At 32.9% G+C, this 17055-nt stretch overlaps 1 protein-coding gene across 11 annotated transcripts in view; it reads right to left on the bottom strand.

The window, feature by feature from the left end:
- Positions 1–17055, bottom strand: part of STXBP5 (syntaxin binding protein 5) — a 165767-nt gene that overhangs the window by 18621 nt on the left and 130091 nt on the right. For all 11 annotated transcript variants that reach the window (XR_002179675.3, XM_019951508.3, XM_019951509.3 and 8 more), the window contains 4 exons: positions 15055–15105; positions 9480–9719; positions 6202–6571; positions 5729–5894 (listed from right to left, as the gene is read on the bottom strand). Coding sequence is in view for 10 of the 11 variants with exons in the window: in XM_019951508.3 (XP_019807067.1) it covers positions 5729–5894; positions 6202–6571; positions 9480–9719; positions 15055–15105 (827 nt within the window). In the remaining variant the exon portion in view is untranslated. The remainder of the gene's footprint in view (positions 1–5728; positions 5895–6201; positions 6572–9479; positions 9720–15054; positions 15106–17055) is intronic.

Here is a 17055-nt window from a genome sequence, read left to right as displayed (position 1 = left end):
GAGGCATGGATCAAATCTCATTTTTTTTTTTTTTGCATTTTAACATCCAATTTTCTGGCATAATTTGTTGAAAAGGCAATTCTTTCTCCATTGCATTGTCTTTGTCAAAATCAGTTGCCCATGTGGAGAAAAAGGAGCTCCTGTACACTAGGAATGCTGGTGGGAATGTAAATTGGTACAGCCATGGTGGAAAGCAGTATGGAGGTTTCTCAAAAAACTAAAAATAGACCTATCATATGACCCAGTAATTCCACTCCTGGTTACATATTACATATGTTTTTTATAAAAATAAAAAACACTAATTTGAAAAGATACATGCACAGCAGCATTATTTACAACAGCCAAGATATGGAAGCAACCTCAGTGTCCATCAACAGATGAATGGATAAAGAAGATGCAACACACACACACACACACACACACACACACACACACACACACACACACAGGAATACTACTCAGCCATAAAAAAGAATGGAATTTTGCCATTTGCAGCAACATGGATGGACCTGGAAGGCATTATGCTAAGTGAAATAAGTCAGGCAAAGACAAATACTGTATGATATCATTTATATGTGGAATCTAAAAAATACAACATACTAGTGAATATAACAAAAAAGCAGACTCACAGATATAGAGAGCAAACCAGTGGTTACCAGTGGGGAGATGGAAGGGGACAGGGGCAACATAGGGATAGGGGATTAAGAGGTACAAACTATAACGTATAAAATAAGCTAAAAGGATATACTGTACAACACACAGAATATAGCTAATATTTTATAATAACTATAAGTGGAATATAACCTTTAAAAATTGTGACTCACTATATTGTACACTTATAACTTACATAATATTATACATCAACTATACTTCAAGAAACAAAAATAATCAGTTGTCCAGGTATGTGTGGGTTTACTTCTAGACTCTCTACTCTGTTCCATTGATTTATTTATCTAATTTGATGCCAATATCATGCTCTTTTGATCACTGTAGCTTTATAACAGTTCTTAAAATCAGGTAGTATTAGCCCTTCAACTTTATTCTTTTTTGAGTTTTTCTGCTATTCTGCCTACTCCCATACATTTCCATGAATTTTCAAGTAAACTTGTCAATTCCTACAAAAAAAAAAAAATCCCACTTGGATTTTGTTTTGGATTGCCTTGAATCTATAGGTCAATTTTGGGAGAATCAATATCCTAATATTGAGTTTTGTGACCCAAGAACATATTTCAATTTATTCAGGTTATTAACAGTTTCTTTCAATATTTTGTGAATTTCAATGTAGAAGTCATTCATATTTTTTGTCAGATTTATTCCAAAGTATTTCATATTTTTCGTTCCTATTATAAGTGGTGTTTTAAAAATTTTCATTTCCAAATGTCCATTGCTAGTAAAGAAATAAATTTCTTCCCCATATTGATCTCATACCCTGCATCCTTGTCAAATTCTAGTAGTGTTTAGAAGTAGATTTCATTGGATTTCCTACATAGATGATCGTGTCACCTGTGAATAACAACAGGCTATTTTTTCCCTTCCGATCGAGATGACTTTTCTTTCTTTTTCTTGCCTGAATGCACTGGCTAGAACCTTAAATACAACACTGAATAGAAGTGTTGAGAGCGAACATCCCTTTCTAGCTTCCGATTTTAAGGAAAAAAGAATTCAGTATCTCAACAGTGAGTATTACGTTAGGTGTAGATTTTCCCTAGATGCCCTTTAAGTTCCCACTTATTCCTTGTTTGACTATTTTTAAATCAGGAATGGATGTTAGATTTTGTCAACTGCTTCCTATTTTTTTAGTTTACTAATATGGTGAATTCCATGGACCGATTTACAAATGTGAAGTCAACTCCATGTTCCCGGGATAAATCCTACTTGGTCATGATGAATTATCATGACCAGAATTATCCTTCTGATATACCGCTGGATTCAATTTGCTAAAATTTCCTTTAGAATTTTAACATCTATATTTGTGAAGTATATTGGTCTATAAGCAATTTTCTTTACTTTAAAATCTTTGTCTGGTTTTGGTACCATATTCTATGAACCTACCATTAACAAGTTGGGAAGCATTTCCCCACTTTAATTTTTGGAAGAGTTTTGTATAGAACTGGTACTATTTCTTCCTGAAATGTTGATAGAATTCACCAGTGAAGCCACATGGGCCCGGAATTTTCTTTGTCCAAGGTTTCTAACTTCAATTTCCCTATAGTACTCTTCGGGTTATTTATTTTTTCTTGAGTGAGCTTTGGTAATATGTGTCTCACAAGGAATTTGCCCATTTCATCCAGGTTTTTAAATTTATTGGCCTAAAGTTGTTCATAATATTTCCTTATTATCCATTTTAACATTTGTAGAATCTACAGTAGTCACTTCTCTCATTCTTGATATTGGTAAGTCACTTCTCTCTTCATAATCAGTCTGGCTTGAGACCAATTTTACTGGTTTTATAGCTCAAGCTTTTGGTTTCATTGATGTTTTTCTATTGCTTCCCTGTTTTCTATTTCATTGATTTCCACTTGGATATTTACTATTTTCTTTCTTCTGTTTACTTTGGGTTTAACTTGCTCTTCTTTTTCTGTTTCTTAAGGTAGAAGCTGAAGTCACTGGTTTGATGAGAACTTTTCTAATATACTGTTTTATAATATAGGTGTTTCAGTGTTATAAATTTTCCAAGTATAAATGCTCAATTGTTTTTTTCTATTGCTGTGCTTTCAAGTTACCTAATCTTTTCTTCTGTAATGTCTAATCTGTTGTTAATTCCATCCAGTATATTTTTCAACTCTAACACTGTGGATTTTCATCTCTAGAAGTTCAACTTTGGCCTCTATATCTTCTATATTCCTACTTAACTTTTTAAACACATGAAATAGTTATAATTGCTTTAATGTCTTTCTGCCCTAATTTTAGTGTCTGTGTCAGTTATGACTTGGTTTCTATTGATTGATTAGTCTTCTCATTATGGGTCATGCTGCCCTATCTTTTTGCATGCTTGGTCATTTGACAGGATGCCAGACATTATGATTTTTATTTTGTTGGGTGTTGAATATTTTTAATTTACTGTGAGTCATCTTGAGCTTCATTCTGGGATACTAGGAAACATCCTGACCCTTTTGGGTCTTGCTTTCATGATTTGTTAGGCAACTCTGGAACAGTGCTCAGTTTAAGGCTAAGTATTCCTCCCTAATGAGCCAAGACCTTCCTGAGTACTTTACCCAATTTCCCATTGAAGTCTGCTGAAAAATGGTCATCTAAAGGCATCAGGTCCTAATCCCTGGAAACTATAAATGTTACCTTGTAAGGAAAAAAGGGTCTGTGTAGATGTAATGAAGTATTTTGCCACGAGCAAATTATCTTGAATCATCTGGATGAGTCCTAAATCCAATTACAAGTGTCTTTTTAAAAAGAGAGGCAGAGGGAGATTGGACACACACAAGAGGAGGTGGCAATGTGACCTCGGAGGCAGAGAGTGGAGTAATGCGGCCCCTAGCCAAGGGATGCTGGCAGCTACAAGAAGAGGGAAGAGGCAAAGAACAGATTCTTCTCTAGATTTTGGCTTAGTGAAACTTATTTCAGACCTCTAATTTTCAGAAGTGTAAGAGAATAAATTTATGTTGTTTTTGGACACCAAGTTTGTGGTGATTTGTTACAGCAGCCTTAGGAAACTAAAACACTCATAAATGAATTATAAGTTTTTCCCATCTGGCTGTTGGGAAAAGGCGTGTTTCCCTCTAATCCTCTATTCCTTTCAGATGGTTCTTTCTCTGGACAGAGAGTTTATCCACACGTATATGCTGAACAGAACTCTACGGAGTACTCTTGCACCCTTTGTAGATCTCTAGTGTTCTCTCTGCAACGTTCTGGAAACTCTATCAAGGCATGAATGCTGGGGCACCTCTTTTGCTTCCTGTCTCTCAGGGATTACTTTCATTTCACTGCCTGATGTCTAGGATCTTGAAAACTATTATTTCATGTTTGTGTATGCTTTGTTGTTTCAGGCAGGAGGGTTAATCTGGTTCCTATTATTCCATCTTGGCTAAAAATTCCATTAATGTTTATAAATATCTTCCTAATTTTTTTTTGGTTAAAGTTAAATAAATGCACAATGTAATAGGGTTCTCTGGAAACCACAGAGTTCGTTAGTCAACAGGTTTTTAACAAGGCATTATTTTTAGGCACTGAAAATACAGAGGTAAATAAAATGCCAATATTGCCCAAAGAAAACATTCTATCACAAGGTCCTTGAACAGAGTTCATTTCTCACTTACCATATCATGAAGGCATATAGCAGATAGTTATCAACATAAATTGAGTGTACTATTAAGTGACCAGTTCATTTAAACATAAATAGGTAAAGTTGCTGTAGCTGCTATTGATTTTTACTAAAATAATAAAACACTGATCCAAGGATAGAATAAATTGATTCCAGAAAAGTGATGAAGTTTAGAATTTTGAGTAGTTGAATTAAGACCACATTTCAGACTGAAATGAATTAAGAATATATTCAATTGTCCATATTATTTCTTAATAGAGTAACATTTTACTAATGAAAGAAAACACTAAAGAAAATTTTACCTTTCCCATAAAAAGCATAATTTTAATTCAGAAATTTAGGAATCTTTAAAAAAACACATCCACCCAAATGTAAATGGGAATTTAATATATCAGATATGTAATTTTGTTTCACTCTCAAGATTTATAATGATATCATTTAAGAGTATGTTTCTAGTATAGTCTACCTTACTGAAATAACACAACATCTGACACTGAACATATATTCAGTACTAAGCACTGTGCTAATAATAAGCACTTTACGTGTATTATCTCCTTTAATTTACATCAGGCCCTATGACATTAGATGTTACTTCTATCCTCATTTTAAAGATAATGAAGCTCAGACACAGAAACCTGTCTAACGTCACATAATTGTGTAACTAGCATGGCTAGGACTTAAATTCAGTCTTCTTGACTCTAAAGCTCATGTTCTAAAAATAAGCCACAAATTCAATTTTATAAACCAGGAAAATACGGCTGATAAATTGCAAAAGCTTTCATTATGAAGTTCCCTTAAATAACGGTTTCCTCTAAATATCAAACATCGATTAACATTTTAGCTACAACATTTTAAGAGCACTTTTATTTTAAAAGTTGACGCTAAACCGGTAATTTCTAATATATATGCAAGCAAATAAAGCACTCGATATTTAAAAAAGATATAGTTTTGTATTTAAAGAATTTGTAATCTCTCACAAATAGATGAACAAAAATATTCAGAGGAAACCTATCAAATCTTATTTTTTCTTATAATGCATATACATCCTCATGACTACAGAGTATGAGAAGGAATGACACATTTACTCTAAAAGAGATACAATTATCTTCACATTAATGTAGGTCTTTAAAAAGGATTTTTTTGTTTCTGTATAATAGATACTTATTCTATGTGGAGAGTGGGTATAAAATGTATGTAGTATTTTGTATTTCTTTGACATCACTGGAGAGAAAAAATATGGATCAAGGAGATGGAGTCCCTCTTATAACAAGAGTTTGATGAAGACACTTTATCACCAATCTCAAAACATGTGCTCTCAAACTCTCAAGAAAGGCTTTGAGTTTTCTCATGTAGGCCTATTTGTTCACTGCTGTGAGTATAAGGGATGGACAATATAAGGGACCTTAGAAAATATTTCACCTCTGAAGAAATTATAGTAATATTATTGTTATTTACCTGAAGATTTTCACAGGTCTCTTGACTGTAAGTGAGTCTCTGGATTTCTGTAGGTGAAACAAGATATAATGCTTGTCCATTGTTGGTGAAGCAGAACGTTCTGGCTATCCGCATATTGGTAAGGGGCAAGTAATACACATCCAATAGAGGTCTTAAACTTGGCAAACTTGAGAAAAAAATTAAAAACTTGTTAATAAACAGGTAGGTTTTAGTCTTGAACAAATACTAGAGGAGGTAAAAATAGCAGGGAACTTATAAACCTTATGATTTAGTGCACCTGAGTGGGAGATAAAACTGATTTGTTTTCCTCACATACTTGTTCACTATGAACTGAATGAAAATAAATTCTCAGTGTATAAGACTGTAAACAAATAAAAGCCTTTCTTTCAAACTGAATATAATTCTGCAACATTATGTGTTGAGGGAGGAAATGTTATATCTGTGTTTAAAAAAAGAAAAAATCTAACTCTTACCTAAAAGTCATAATGTGTCCATTGGCACAGAAGCAGGCAAGGCAGATACTGTTACTCAATGATACAATATCTCCACGAAGAACAAATGAGGTCTCTGTAATGTTTTGCTTATAAGCACAGTTCTGAGTTGGCAGTGAGATTACTTTTGCTTGCTTTTCAGAACATATCACTGCATACTGGTTTTCACTAATTTCCTGAGAAGAGGAGGGAGATACAGAGACAGGTCTTCGTTTTTTCAATTTCTCCTTTTCATCCTTCTCTTCAGGAACATTGTGTTCTTTCCAGGATTCATATGCGGGTGGCATTAAGCAGCCTGTGGAATCCAGGAATGCCATTCTCAGGACTGCCCCTTTTAACCTCAATATAGTACCTAAAATTGTAATTTTAGTAAATAAAAAATATTTTAATCCCACAGTAAATATGTTTATTCCAACTCTGACACATACTAGACACTCAAAAATATGTAGAATGTATACTGAACCGAAATTGTACACTGGCTCACTGATAGGATTCAAACTTCAAGCATGATATTTGAATCTGGAAAAAGATATCAGTAAGTGCTACCAAATAAATAAGTGCTACTATAATTGCTACCAAACAGATAAACGCTAGGATGTGTGGAACTAGGCCTCATACCTGGCAAGTGTACTACCATTGAGTATGAGAGTAAGCAGATGGCATCTAGAGCTGCACGGTCCAATATGGCAGCCACTAGCCACTTGAAGTGTGGCTGGTCCAAATTGTGGCATGTTGTAAGAGTGAAATACATGCTGGATTTGAAGGCTTAGTACAAAGAAAAAATTATAAGAAAATACCACAATAATATAAAAATACTGATTACATGCTAAAATGATAGTATTTTGGATAGACTGGGCTAAATGAAATATGTTACTAAAATTAATTTCACTTTTTAAATTTTTTTACTTTTTTAAAAACAGCTACTAGAAAATTTAGAATACTATATGTGGCTCACACTGCATTTTTAATGGACAGAACTGATCTACAGGGTCAATGAGAAAAAAAAGTTTCCACATATTTCTAAACATTACTTCAAAAAAACTATTTACCAGTAAAGGTCAAATACACTCCAGACATTGCTTTGGTCAACTTACAGTCTTAAATTAGTAGTTATATTTCTTGATTTACTTTAATTAATGGGACTCCCTTTCGTCCATATCCTTGAATAGGTAAATATGATATATGCTCATTTCTAAGTAAGCTAAATGATACTATCAAGGATTTGGAAAGCAATAGAAGGGAGGGTATAGAACCGATTTAGCATTTCAGTTTTTATTTTAGAGGATTTTTTTCATATTTTATTACTTTATACTTATATTTTATAGTTTGCAAAAAATTATCCATATATTGTATTCTTTTGTTTCTAAGAGGAAGAGATCCCAGTGTTCTGTCAAAATTTTTCTTAGAAGACAAAATTTTCCTTTCCTCTTCACATTTATATATTTTGTCTATTGCAGGGTAGCCAGATAAAATAAAGGATGCCCAGTTAAATCTGAATTTCAGATATACAATCAATACTTTTTTTAGTATAAGTGTGTCCCAAATTCTGCATTATTTTTCCAAAGAGAAAGATGGGACATATTTATATTAAAAAATATGCTATCTAAAGTCCAAATTTAACTGGGCATCCTGCAATTCATTTGCTACATCTGGCATTAGTCTATTGTCCAGGTTTGGAAAGTAGACAATTTAATTATTTTAAACGGTTTGCTAATTTGGGAATGGTTTATAGTCCATATGAACATATATGAGATATAGTAATTCCAGTAAGTAGATTTTCTAAAAATGTACCAATATTTAAATATATGCTTGTCCTATAGTTGGCAGGATTATAGTATGTTTTCCAGCAGGGTAGTGGTAATTGTTGAGTTCTCCTCTTGAAGGCAAAAAAAAAAAAAAAACCACAACAAAAAACAGTTGGGGACAAAATAGACCATTTCAGGCTCTTAGGCATGGAAACCCACCTGCTTGGAAAACACCTCTCTTCTCCTCATAGTTCCAATAGAGATAATATAATATAAATGTCATTGTTATATTTTAAAATAGGCATCCTATTAAAAACAAACCTCAAAGATTCCAACGTTGAAAAGAAACCCAAAGGTTCTTTCTTACACATGAAAATTATTTCATATCAAAGTAGATTTACAGCTAATTTGACTTTATTGCCAGTTGGAAAAATTTTAAGTATTTTTTAATATAGTTAATAGTAGATTATTTATATTTAATCCCTCTCTCTTTTTTATTTATTGGAAACATTTTCTTATCACAAACTGTCTGTTGTAGAAAATTTAGAAACCACATATCAGTAAAAAGAATAAAAATTACCCCCAATCCCACTATTCAGTGATAATTACTATCAACATTTTGATTTTCATCTTTCTAGGTTTTTTTTCCAATACATATACTTGTTTACTAATAAGAAATGAGATTGTTAAGAAATTCATCATTATGTAACTTTTTCTAACAACTAGGTATGTAGTATATAGTAAATTACTGAGCTGAATGAATAAATCAAACTGTTCCTTTAATGTAAAGGTAGTTCAGAAATGGTAGAACTAGAAATCATAATTACATTTTAATTCTAAATTCTAAGTATTGTTAAAATGTACTATATAAACAAGAAATACACTAGTAAGCAAAACCATGTTTTTGTTTTTTTCTATCTAGATCAGCATAGATTAGTAACGGAAACCAGAATTCTCAATTATTTCAAGACCTATCAGATTCCACATACATGTGATAAAATTCAATCTCATTTTCAATATAGGAAGACTGTAGATTTTTTCTTCTTAATATTTTTTTATTAAATCACCTTTTCTAATTCTTCAAAGAAGAAAATTAATGTATTTTAAGACTTCACACATAGAGATTAAAAATAGCCAAGTGTATAATGTTTAAAAATACACTTTTCTGTTTTTTCTCTAAATATGTACCATCCTTTTGCTTATAGAACATACTATTCTGAGGTATCCTAGAATGCAGTAGAACAAGTGTTTTTTTTTGTTTGTTTGTTTTTCTCATTTTCTTTTGTAGTAATCATTTTAGACATGATTCTAGGATTAAAAAAATATAAAACCTGAATGGCTGTATAAGTAAATGATATTCTGGAATCTTATTCCATGTATTCCTTCAATTAAAAACATAAGACTATAACTATCCCCATTTAGACTTAGATTGATTCAAAAATGAAAAGCAAAGGCTTCTATTAAATTATACTAAAGCAAACCTTCAAAAGAAGTATAGCACCAGAGCATACATACCACTTGGAGACACAATTACTGGCTGAAGAAGTCTTTGCTCTCCTCCTGGGGGAAGGTTCAGTGCAATGACAAGCACTGTTCCCAATGTAGTACCAACCCACAAGCATGGGGAGGGGGCTGAATCTGCCTTTCGAGTAAAAGTTTCACAGAAATGAAGAGCAGAGATTGCTTCTCGGGATTCTTTATCAATGCTGGTTACACTTGAACTCCGTGATCGGCTGAAGGAATTATCTTTTACATCTGAAACGATTTAAAACGTTGTGAGATTGCTCAAGTTATAAAATATCATGTTTTTTGCTTGGTATAAGTTTTGCCAAATAGTTAATCTGCAAAAAGATAAAATCTACAGCATATTTAATTTTAAGTTTCTTTTAATTGAAAAGAAAAACAATTTACTTTTATGCTAACAATTTTTTCCTTTGCTTGTGTTTGAAACACAGAGGGACAAATCCACACTTCTCAGAACTGAGCTGAGGTCATCCCAGTGAGCTCAGTGAGTTTTTGGATGTAATGATCTCTGTGGTTCTGGTGCAGCTCTCTGTTAGTATCCTGGCTGCTTTTCCAATCTTAGCCCTTACTACCCTTTCTCATGGTGCTGTTTCTTCCTTTGGTAATATAATTCATGAGTAGATAGAATCAGGAAAGTGGGTATTTTCAATTTTCTACATTAAAAAAAAATGCTTTTATAAGTACTCTGATGTTACCTTCAAATTTATTGTATGATGGACTTTTTTCCTTCAAATCTGTCCATATGAAAGCCTTAATCCATAAAAATTTAGCTTAATTTTTTTTTAAATGTGATTTTAACTGTAACTAACGTTCATCTAAGGCGTTTTTCATTAAACTGTACAACTGGTATCTGGCTCATACTTAATTTGATGCCAGGTATATTCCCTTTACCCCGGCTCTGTCTGTAATGACAGGGATACTTGTAAATTATACTAATAAACCCTCTCTTGTCTTCAGCTACCTTCTCTGTGGCCAATCTCAAGTCTGTTTCAAGCCCTGGCCTCTTTTCTCTTGGAATGCATTTCCAAACGCTTATAAAAAATTTTTTCCTATTATGTCTCACTAGGCAAAATCAAAATACATCATTTCTCCAAGGCTCTAAATTCTTCTAATGGCACTATTTATATTAATGACACCTCTGTTCTCCTAGGAAAACAATACTTGAAATAAGTCCCAATTTCGGTTCTTCCCTTTCACTTTACTTACATGTCTCTGATGGGATGCCAAGTCCTACGCTATTCTAATGTTTCTGTTTCCTTCTTTCCACTACTAATCAACTTCCATCACCCTATGTTCAGGCCTTTATCACCATTCATCTAGACTACAATTCCCAAGAGATCTCCCCACCTTCACTCTGTCACTGTTCTATCAAAACTCAACTAAAATTTACAAGGTACAGTTTTAATTCTATCACCTCTATCTTAAAAATCCGCAACAGTTCCTCTTATACTCTTACTAGGTTTTTAAGACTCCACAAAATATCTCAACCTACCCTCCCGGCCCTATCTGCCAGAGTGCTGCCCTGCTTCAGTTCACTGTGGGAAATAAACCGAGCCATTCAATGTTCTCCAAACATACCTGGAGCTTACCTACTTTTTTGCTTGTGATTTTCTTTCTGATTCGTGCCCTTGCCTTTTCTCTACCTATCTAGATGGTGTTTATTCTCCATCTCAAGTACTGTCATCCTCATGAAGTTTATCCTGATTCCTAAAGCCATACACAGTTTTTCTCTTTTGAATCTTGATAGCTTTTTATCTCCCCCCTGGCATGAATAGTACATTTGTTCTGTAGTTACTGACTTGTCTTAGGCCTTGTTCTAATGTGACTGTAAATTTCTTGAGAACAAGGGCTCTCTCCTTTTGATGCCCTGCAGAATTTGGCATAGTGCCTTGCATATGAAGGTATTCAACACATACTTGCTGAAGACAGACCTACAGTTCGAAGTATCTGAAGCAATGTGTTTCTGCTACACCACTGGGATATATTAAAATTTCTAGTAGTTTCTGCTATTCACATCTAATAAATCATTCCTCAATCACATGTTTCCAATGCTATTGTGAAAGAAATGACTTCATAATGTTGTGAAAAATGAAAAACACGTTCAAGTCTTCTAAGTTGTATTTTACTGAATAAAAAAGGCATAATTGAATCCTACTTATACCCCCCAAAAGCTTCTTGTAATCAAATTTAGATTCATAGGTTAAAAAAAATTCTCCCAAACAATAATTATATACAACATAATTTTGATTACAGTTAGCCTCTGAAAACAATAAAGCCACTAGTTATGACAACAGCATGGGTTATTTCTAACTATAGTTTCTAAAAATGCTTTTCTTTTGCCTGAGATTGTGCTTCCTGTTACAGATTATGACACAGTAGAAAAGAACTACTTAATGTAAATAAAACAACTTTCTATAAGCAACAGCTCATTACTGGATGAGCTTGTAATATGATATTGATTCCAAATGTTAACTCTTTATGTTCCCAAAGTTATTTTAGTAAAAAAACAGAAATTTAAAATTTATTTTCCAATGATAAAAATATTTGTTACTTTGATAAGACATACACATAACAAGATGAACAGACATATTCACCTATATTATCAGTTGTGACCTAGTGATAAAAATGAAAATCAGTGATACAAGAAAATTTAATATTATAAATTTCAATATAAATTAAGCTGTATGAAAACCTTTACTGTTATCTATTAAAATTACAATAGGTGATTCACAACAATCTATACTTCAAATGTTAATTCACAGGCCAAGTAAACATTATTTTAATTTAATAGACTAATTTAACTATATAAAATTCATAAACTACAACTGTGTTTTTATTATATGACTTCTCTATAAAAATTAGATTGCCAGAGAAACTCCTATGGCTAGATCCATATGGGAAAATGAACTGAATCAGAATCAACTCTGAACTTAGAGAATTAGGTTGCTTATTTTATCTGTGTAGAACTGTTTGAAAACAAGTTAGAATCTTCAGCAGTTCACGAATTGTAACTACCACTGACTGCTCTCAAGTTAGATGTTGTGGGTCTTTGTGGCTTAAATATAAGAAATTGGGCAAGCTTAACAAATGGAATAGAAATTTTCATTTTCATTCTACTAATAAGAGCAGAAATGAAATAGCTACCACTAAGTAGGGCCTACCATGTGCTTCATACTATCATAAACTTTACATTTATCATTTTATTGAATCTATATAATAACCCTGAAAAGTATTATCACCATAATTTAACAAATAATGAAGTAGAGGCTCAGACAGGTTAAATGACTGAGAAAGCTAGTTAATGGAAGAGTTTGGATTTGTGCCCATGTTCAAGTCTAAAACATCTGTTAGGCAACTCCAGATAAACATGGGATTAGTCATATCACCAATATCATACGAGTGGAGTGTTTTAATTATTATTGAGCATTAAAGTTCAGTGTTTAGATTAAAAAAAAACAAAACTGGAACATGTGGTCTTTCTGGCCGATCTAAACTCAGAAAAAAATTGTCATTAATGCCTCCATCCAGCTCTAGTGATACAACCATGTCATAAAATCATTGCTTTCCTGTTATTCTCTGGATGCCTAGAACATTCCACCTGTGTATATCACACTCTCCTGTCACATAGAGCCTTATGCAACAAAATTTTATATCCCCCAATCAAAACATAATGCCAAGAGGTAAATTTGGTCAGGGTAAAAATTAGGACAAAATACTTACTCACATAAAGATACATAACAGTTTGATATTTTGCCTCCTGTTCTTGACACTTGAAAAGTGACATCAGCAGTCTAACAATATCGCCCATGATTCCTGAGTTGTGGGCCATGGAATCTAGGGTGAAGCTATGGTGAAAGTACAATGTTGCATAATTCCCCTATAAACAAAAGTGAATTCTATTCACAGAAGCTTCCATAGCTGCAGGAAAAGTCCAACAGCTCAGCTACTTTAGCAACATCTGGCAGTTTGAGCCTATGGATAATAGTTGTTTTTCCCCGTTGACTCTCTGGACAATGTAAAAGATTTACCAGCTAAGAATCTCTATCAAAAAATAGTTCAGTAGCACAATGACTTAAGGGAAAATTATTGAGGCAACATGGGTATTGTTTCAACATATATATTAATCAAAGTTATAATTAGCTTAGGGCATTGAGATACACGGGCACACAAGTAAAAGATAAACTGAATAAAGATGATCTATAAAAGCACAGAGCACACACTTTGATTAAATTACTTAAATAATTCATAAGTGTGAATATTCTTTTAAAAAGTAATTGACATCCTATTTTTACTAATTTAAAAAGTACTTCTACATGTGTTTTCTCAACAGATGTTTAGGTAATAAAAGACACAAAACCATTTTAAGTAGTAGTATTCAGTGTTACTAAAATCATGGGCATCTTTGAGAGTCTGATGAAAACTCTGGATCCTCTTGTTGGGGAAAAAAATGCTTAATGGTAGCCTCAGATACATGTGGGTTCAAATGGCATCTTTCATTTTTATAGTGAAGGGAACTATGCTCTTCTCAAAACATACGTTAACCAACATTCTAGAATTTATTTCTGGTTCCCTTAACAGCAGGGGTATTACAGGGTTCTACTAAACTGTTCTTCCTATGTTCAGGAATGGAACCTTTCACTGATGACAGTGGAAGATATTATGCCTACTCACTCATAATAACATGCTATCAGTATAACTGAGATAAGACTATGATTTGGAAATGCTAAAATCAGTAAGGTGAAATGGACCAATACCTAAGTCTGTATTATGCATAAGAAGATAGTCAAGGAATCTAGAGAATTAACAGTGAGAAGATGAGGTGGGTGAGCAAATAAAAAGGAGAAAATCTAGTTGTTTCTAAGACAAACATGCGTGAAATCATCCGTATGCAGTCATACTTCTTATCCACTTAAAGGCAATAGAAATTTTAAAATTAAAATGGAAATCCTGCTTTATATTTACTACATGGAATCTTATTTTTGTCTTTATCGAAATGTCATTTGTCCCTATCCTGGGATATCAGGGAGCTGTTTTGGAGCTGGATATAAAGCAGAAGGAATGTGTGAATATATTCACTCTGCTTTCCTAATGGATAGGTTGCATAGAGAGTGCTACAGAAAAAGATATATTTTCCACCTTATTACCGTCAAAAAGTCGTAATGATTCTTGGTATGAGATTCACTGTAATACAGAAAACTAGTCATTTATTTTGAAAATATTAAATTCTCATAAAATAAGTTTATAAATAATAAAGTTCAAAATAAGTTTTCAGACGGTTAATAGAAATTAATCCAAAATCACATTTTAATCTTACACTAAATTTTGTTTAGATAAAGTATGAGAGGGCTGAGGAAATATATTATTTTGATTTGCTTAAAGTTATATTATAATTATCCTTTACAATCTACAGAGAGCATCCTGAAGGCTATTAATCCTTAAACAGTCATTTTAAACTTGATTTTCAATGAAAATCTAGTCTATGGTCATTTTAAATCTCCTGATTTCCTTGTCTTCCCATTAAAGAGAGTTTAACTACTATGTATTTTCATTTATTTATTTTACTTACCTAAGTCAGGCTTTAGGTCAGTAGGCAAGCTTAACTTCCTTGACATTTTTGCTGAAAAATAAAATGCATTTTTAAAGTTCTGAAGAATATCTGATTCATGCTTATTCATACCAACTGGTCTTCAAGATAGGAGTGAATATTTTTCTTACTAAGTCTAGATGCTAAGATAATTAAGATATGATTAATAATGTTATGGGTGGAAAGTAAATCTTATTTTCAACTTTTTAAAAAGTTTGTACTTACTTGATTGTAACACCTTTGAGTGCTTGAAGCTCTCACTTCAAGAAAGCCTTTTAAATTCTAACTGTTAATTATTTCTTAGGCTCACAGGAAAGGGTTAGGCTTTTCTAAGGAAGCAAAATCATTTCTCAGAAAGAAGGTGTTGCAGATAAGGACAATAGAGGCATAAGACTGAATTTGGGTATGTGATACAATAAAATCTTTCCAGCTCCTCGTCTTCACAGCTATTAGGCTCATTCTTTTTTAACTTAATCTCTTGAATATAGGACATCCTTTATCTACAATCAAATTGAAGTATTTGATTACTTCACAAAAATATTTGGCTCATCCATTTCTTCATATATGTCAACTCAATTTACATTTTAGTAAAAAACAAAAAACCAAAGTCATGCTCAGTCTAAAATTAGAGTATTTACAAAAATATAAACTCCAGATACTTCTATTTTGGATTAGAATAATACAAAAGCCTAGGTAAAAAACTACTGAAATTCACTTTCCATCCTGAAAATCAGTTATTGCCTAAATCTAGGAAGTGATTTAAAGTTAGGAGGTGTTTAACTATATCTATTATGTTAGTGGCAGTGCATGCGTAACAGAATAGTGCTTCCTATGTGAAATTTTGAAAAAGCATTTGTTTGTTAATACATGAATGTGTATATTGGGTTAAATTTTGGACTGTTAGGAGATATTTAAAGAACAGACCCTGCTAGTCCATAAGGGCGCCATGTAAGCAAAGAGAAATCCAGTCATAGTACATAACTTCCACATCTAAAAAAATGACAAATCCAGTGTTAGGAAAGAGGCATTAGGCAAACTGGGAAGGGACAGGGGGAAATCAAGTATTTATTTCTAAGCTTCATTAATCTAATTAGCATCCTTTAAAAAATAACAACAATGGGTCAAATATATGAATCAGTCTTATCCCATTTTCACACAGACTTAATCAATCTCAGTTAAAAGACAAAAAGTAATAGAAAACTAAAATAGCCAAATCTATGGTTGGTTGATCTCACATAAATGGCTGCTCCTGTATTTAATATCCAATTCTCTTAAACCTAGAAGATACTATACCCCTCTCAAAATGTTTTTTAAAATGCAATATTAAACTTTTGAAAGAATTCAGAGGTTTTCACCAAATATCAAAGGTACAATGTACGTAGACTGATAAATAATATCTATACAATATCTGAAGGAGAAAAATCAGTCAGGTACAGTCTAAAGATACTCTTTCAGAATCAGATGATGTGGATGCCTCTCTAGACCCCGCTACTCTGATTTGATTAAGTTATTCTGAAACTTAATCAAGTGCTTATAAATCTTGAATGTGCACACCAGTCACCTGGGTATCTTGTGAAATCAGATTCTTGCACTTCTAACAGGCTCCCAGGAGATGCTGCTGCTGCTGCTATGTGGACCACAGAGAGCATCAACGTCCCTAGACTAAAAGCAACTTCAGGATAGGGAACAAGACTAATTCATCAAACCCAGTACGTAGATACAGTAAGTCCACAGCGAACATTTCTTGAAGAAGCTTCAACATCTAGTTTGTAAAATGTGGAAGTGTAAAGTACGGTGGTTAGGACTGGATTTGGAATCAGACCAAATATGAGTTTATATCTAATTCAACCAACTACTAGGTGTGTGACCTTAGGCCAATCACTTTGCCTCTCTAAACCTTAAATTTCCTCATCTGTAAAATGGGAATAGATATTAATGACAATTTCATAGTTGTGAAGATTATATAAGATGACATAAGCAAAA

The sequence above is a fragment of the Tursiops truncatus genome, chromosome 12 (assembly GCF_011762595.2).
Source record: "Tursiops truncatus isolate mTurTru1 chromosome 12, mTurTru1.mat.Y, whole genome shotgun sequence".
Classification (NCBI taxonomy): domain Eukaryota; kingdom Metazoa; phylum Chordata; class Mammalia; order Artiodactyla; family Delphinidae; genus Tursiops; species Tursiops truncatus.
This window is presented reverse-complemented; position numbering and strand designations above follow the sequence as displayed.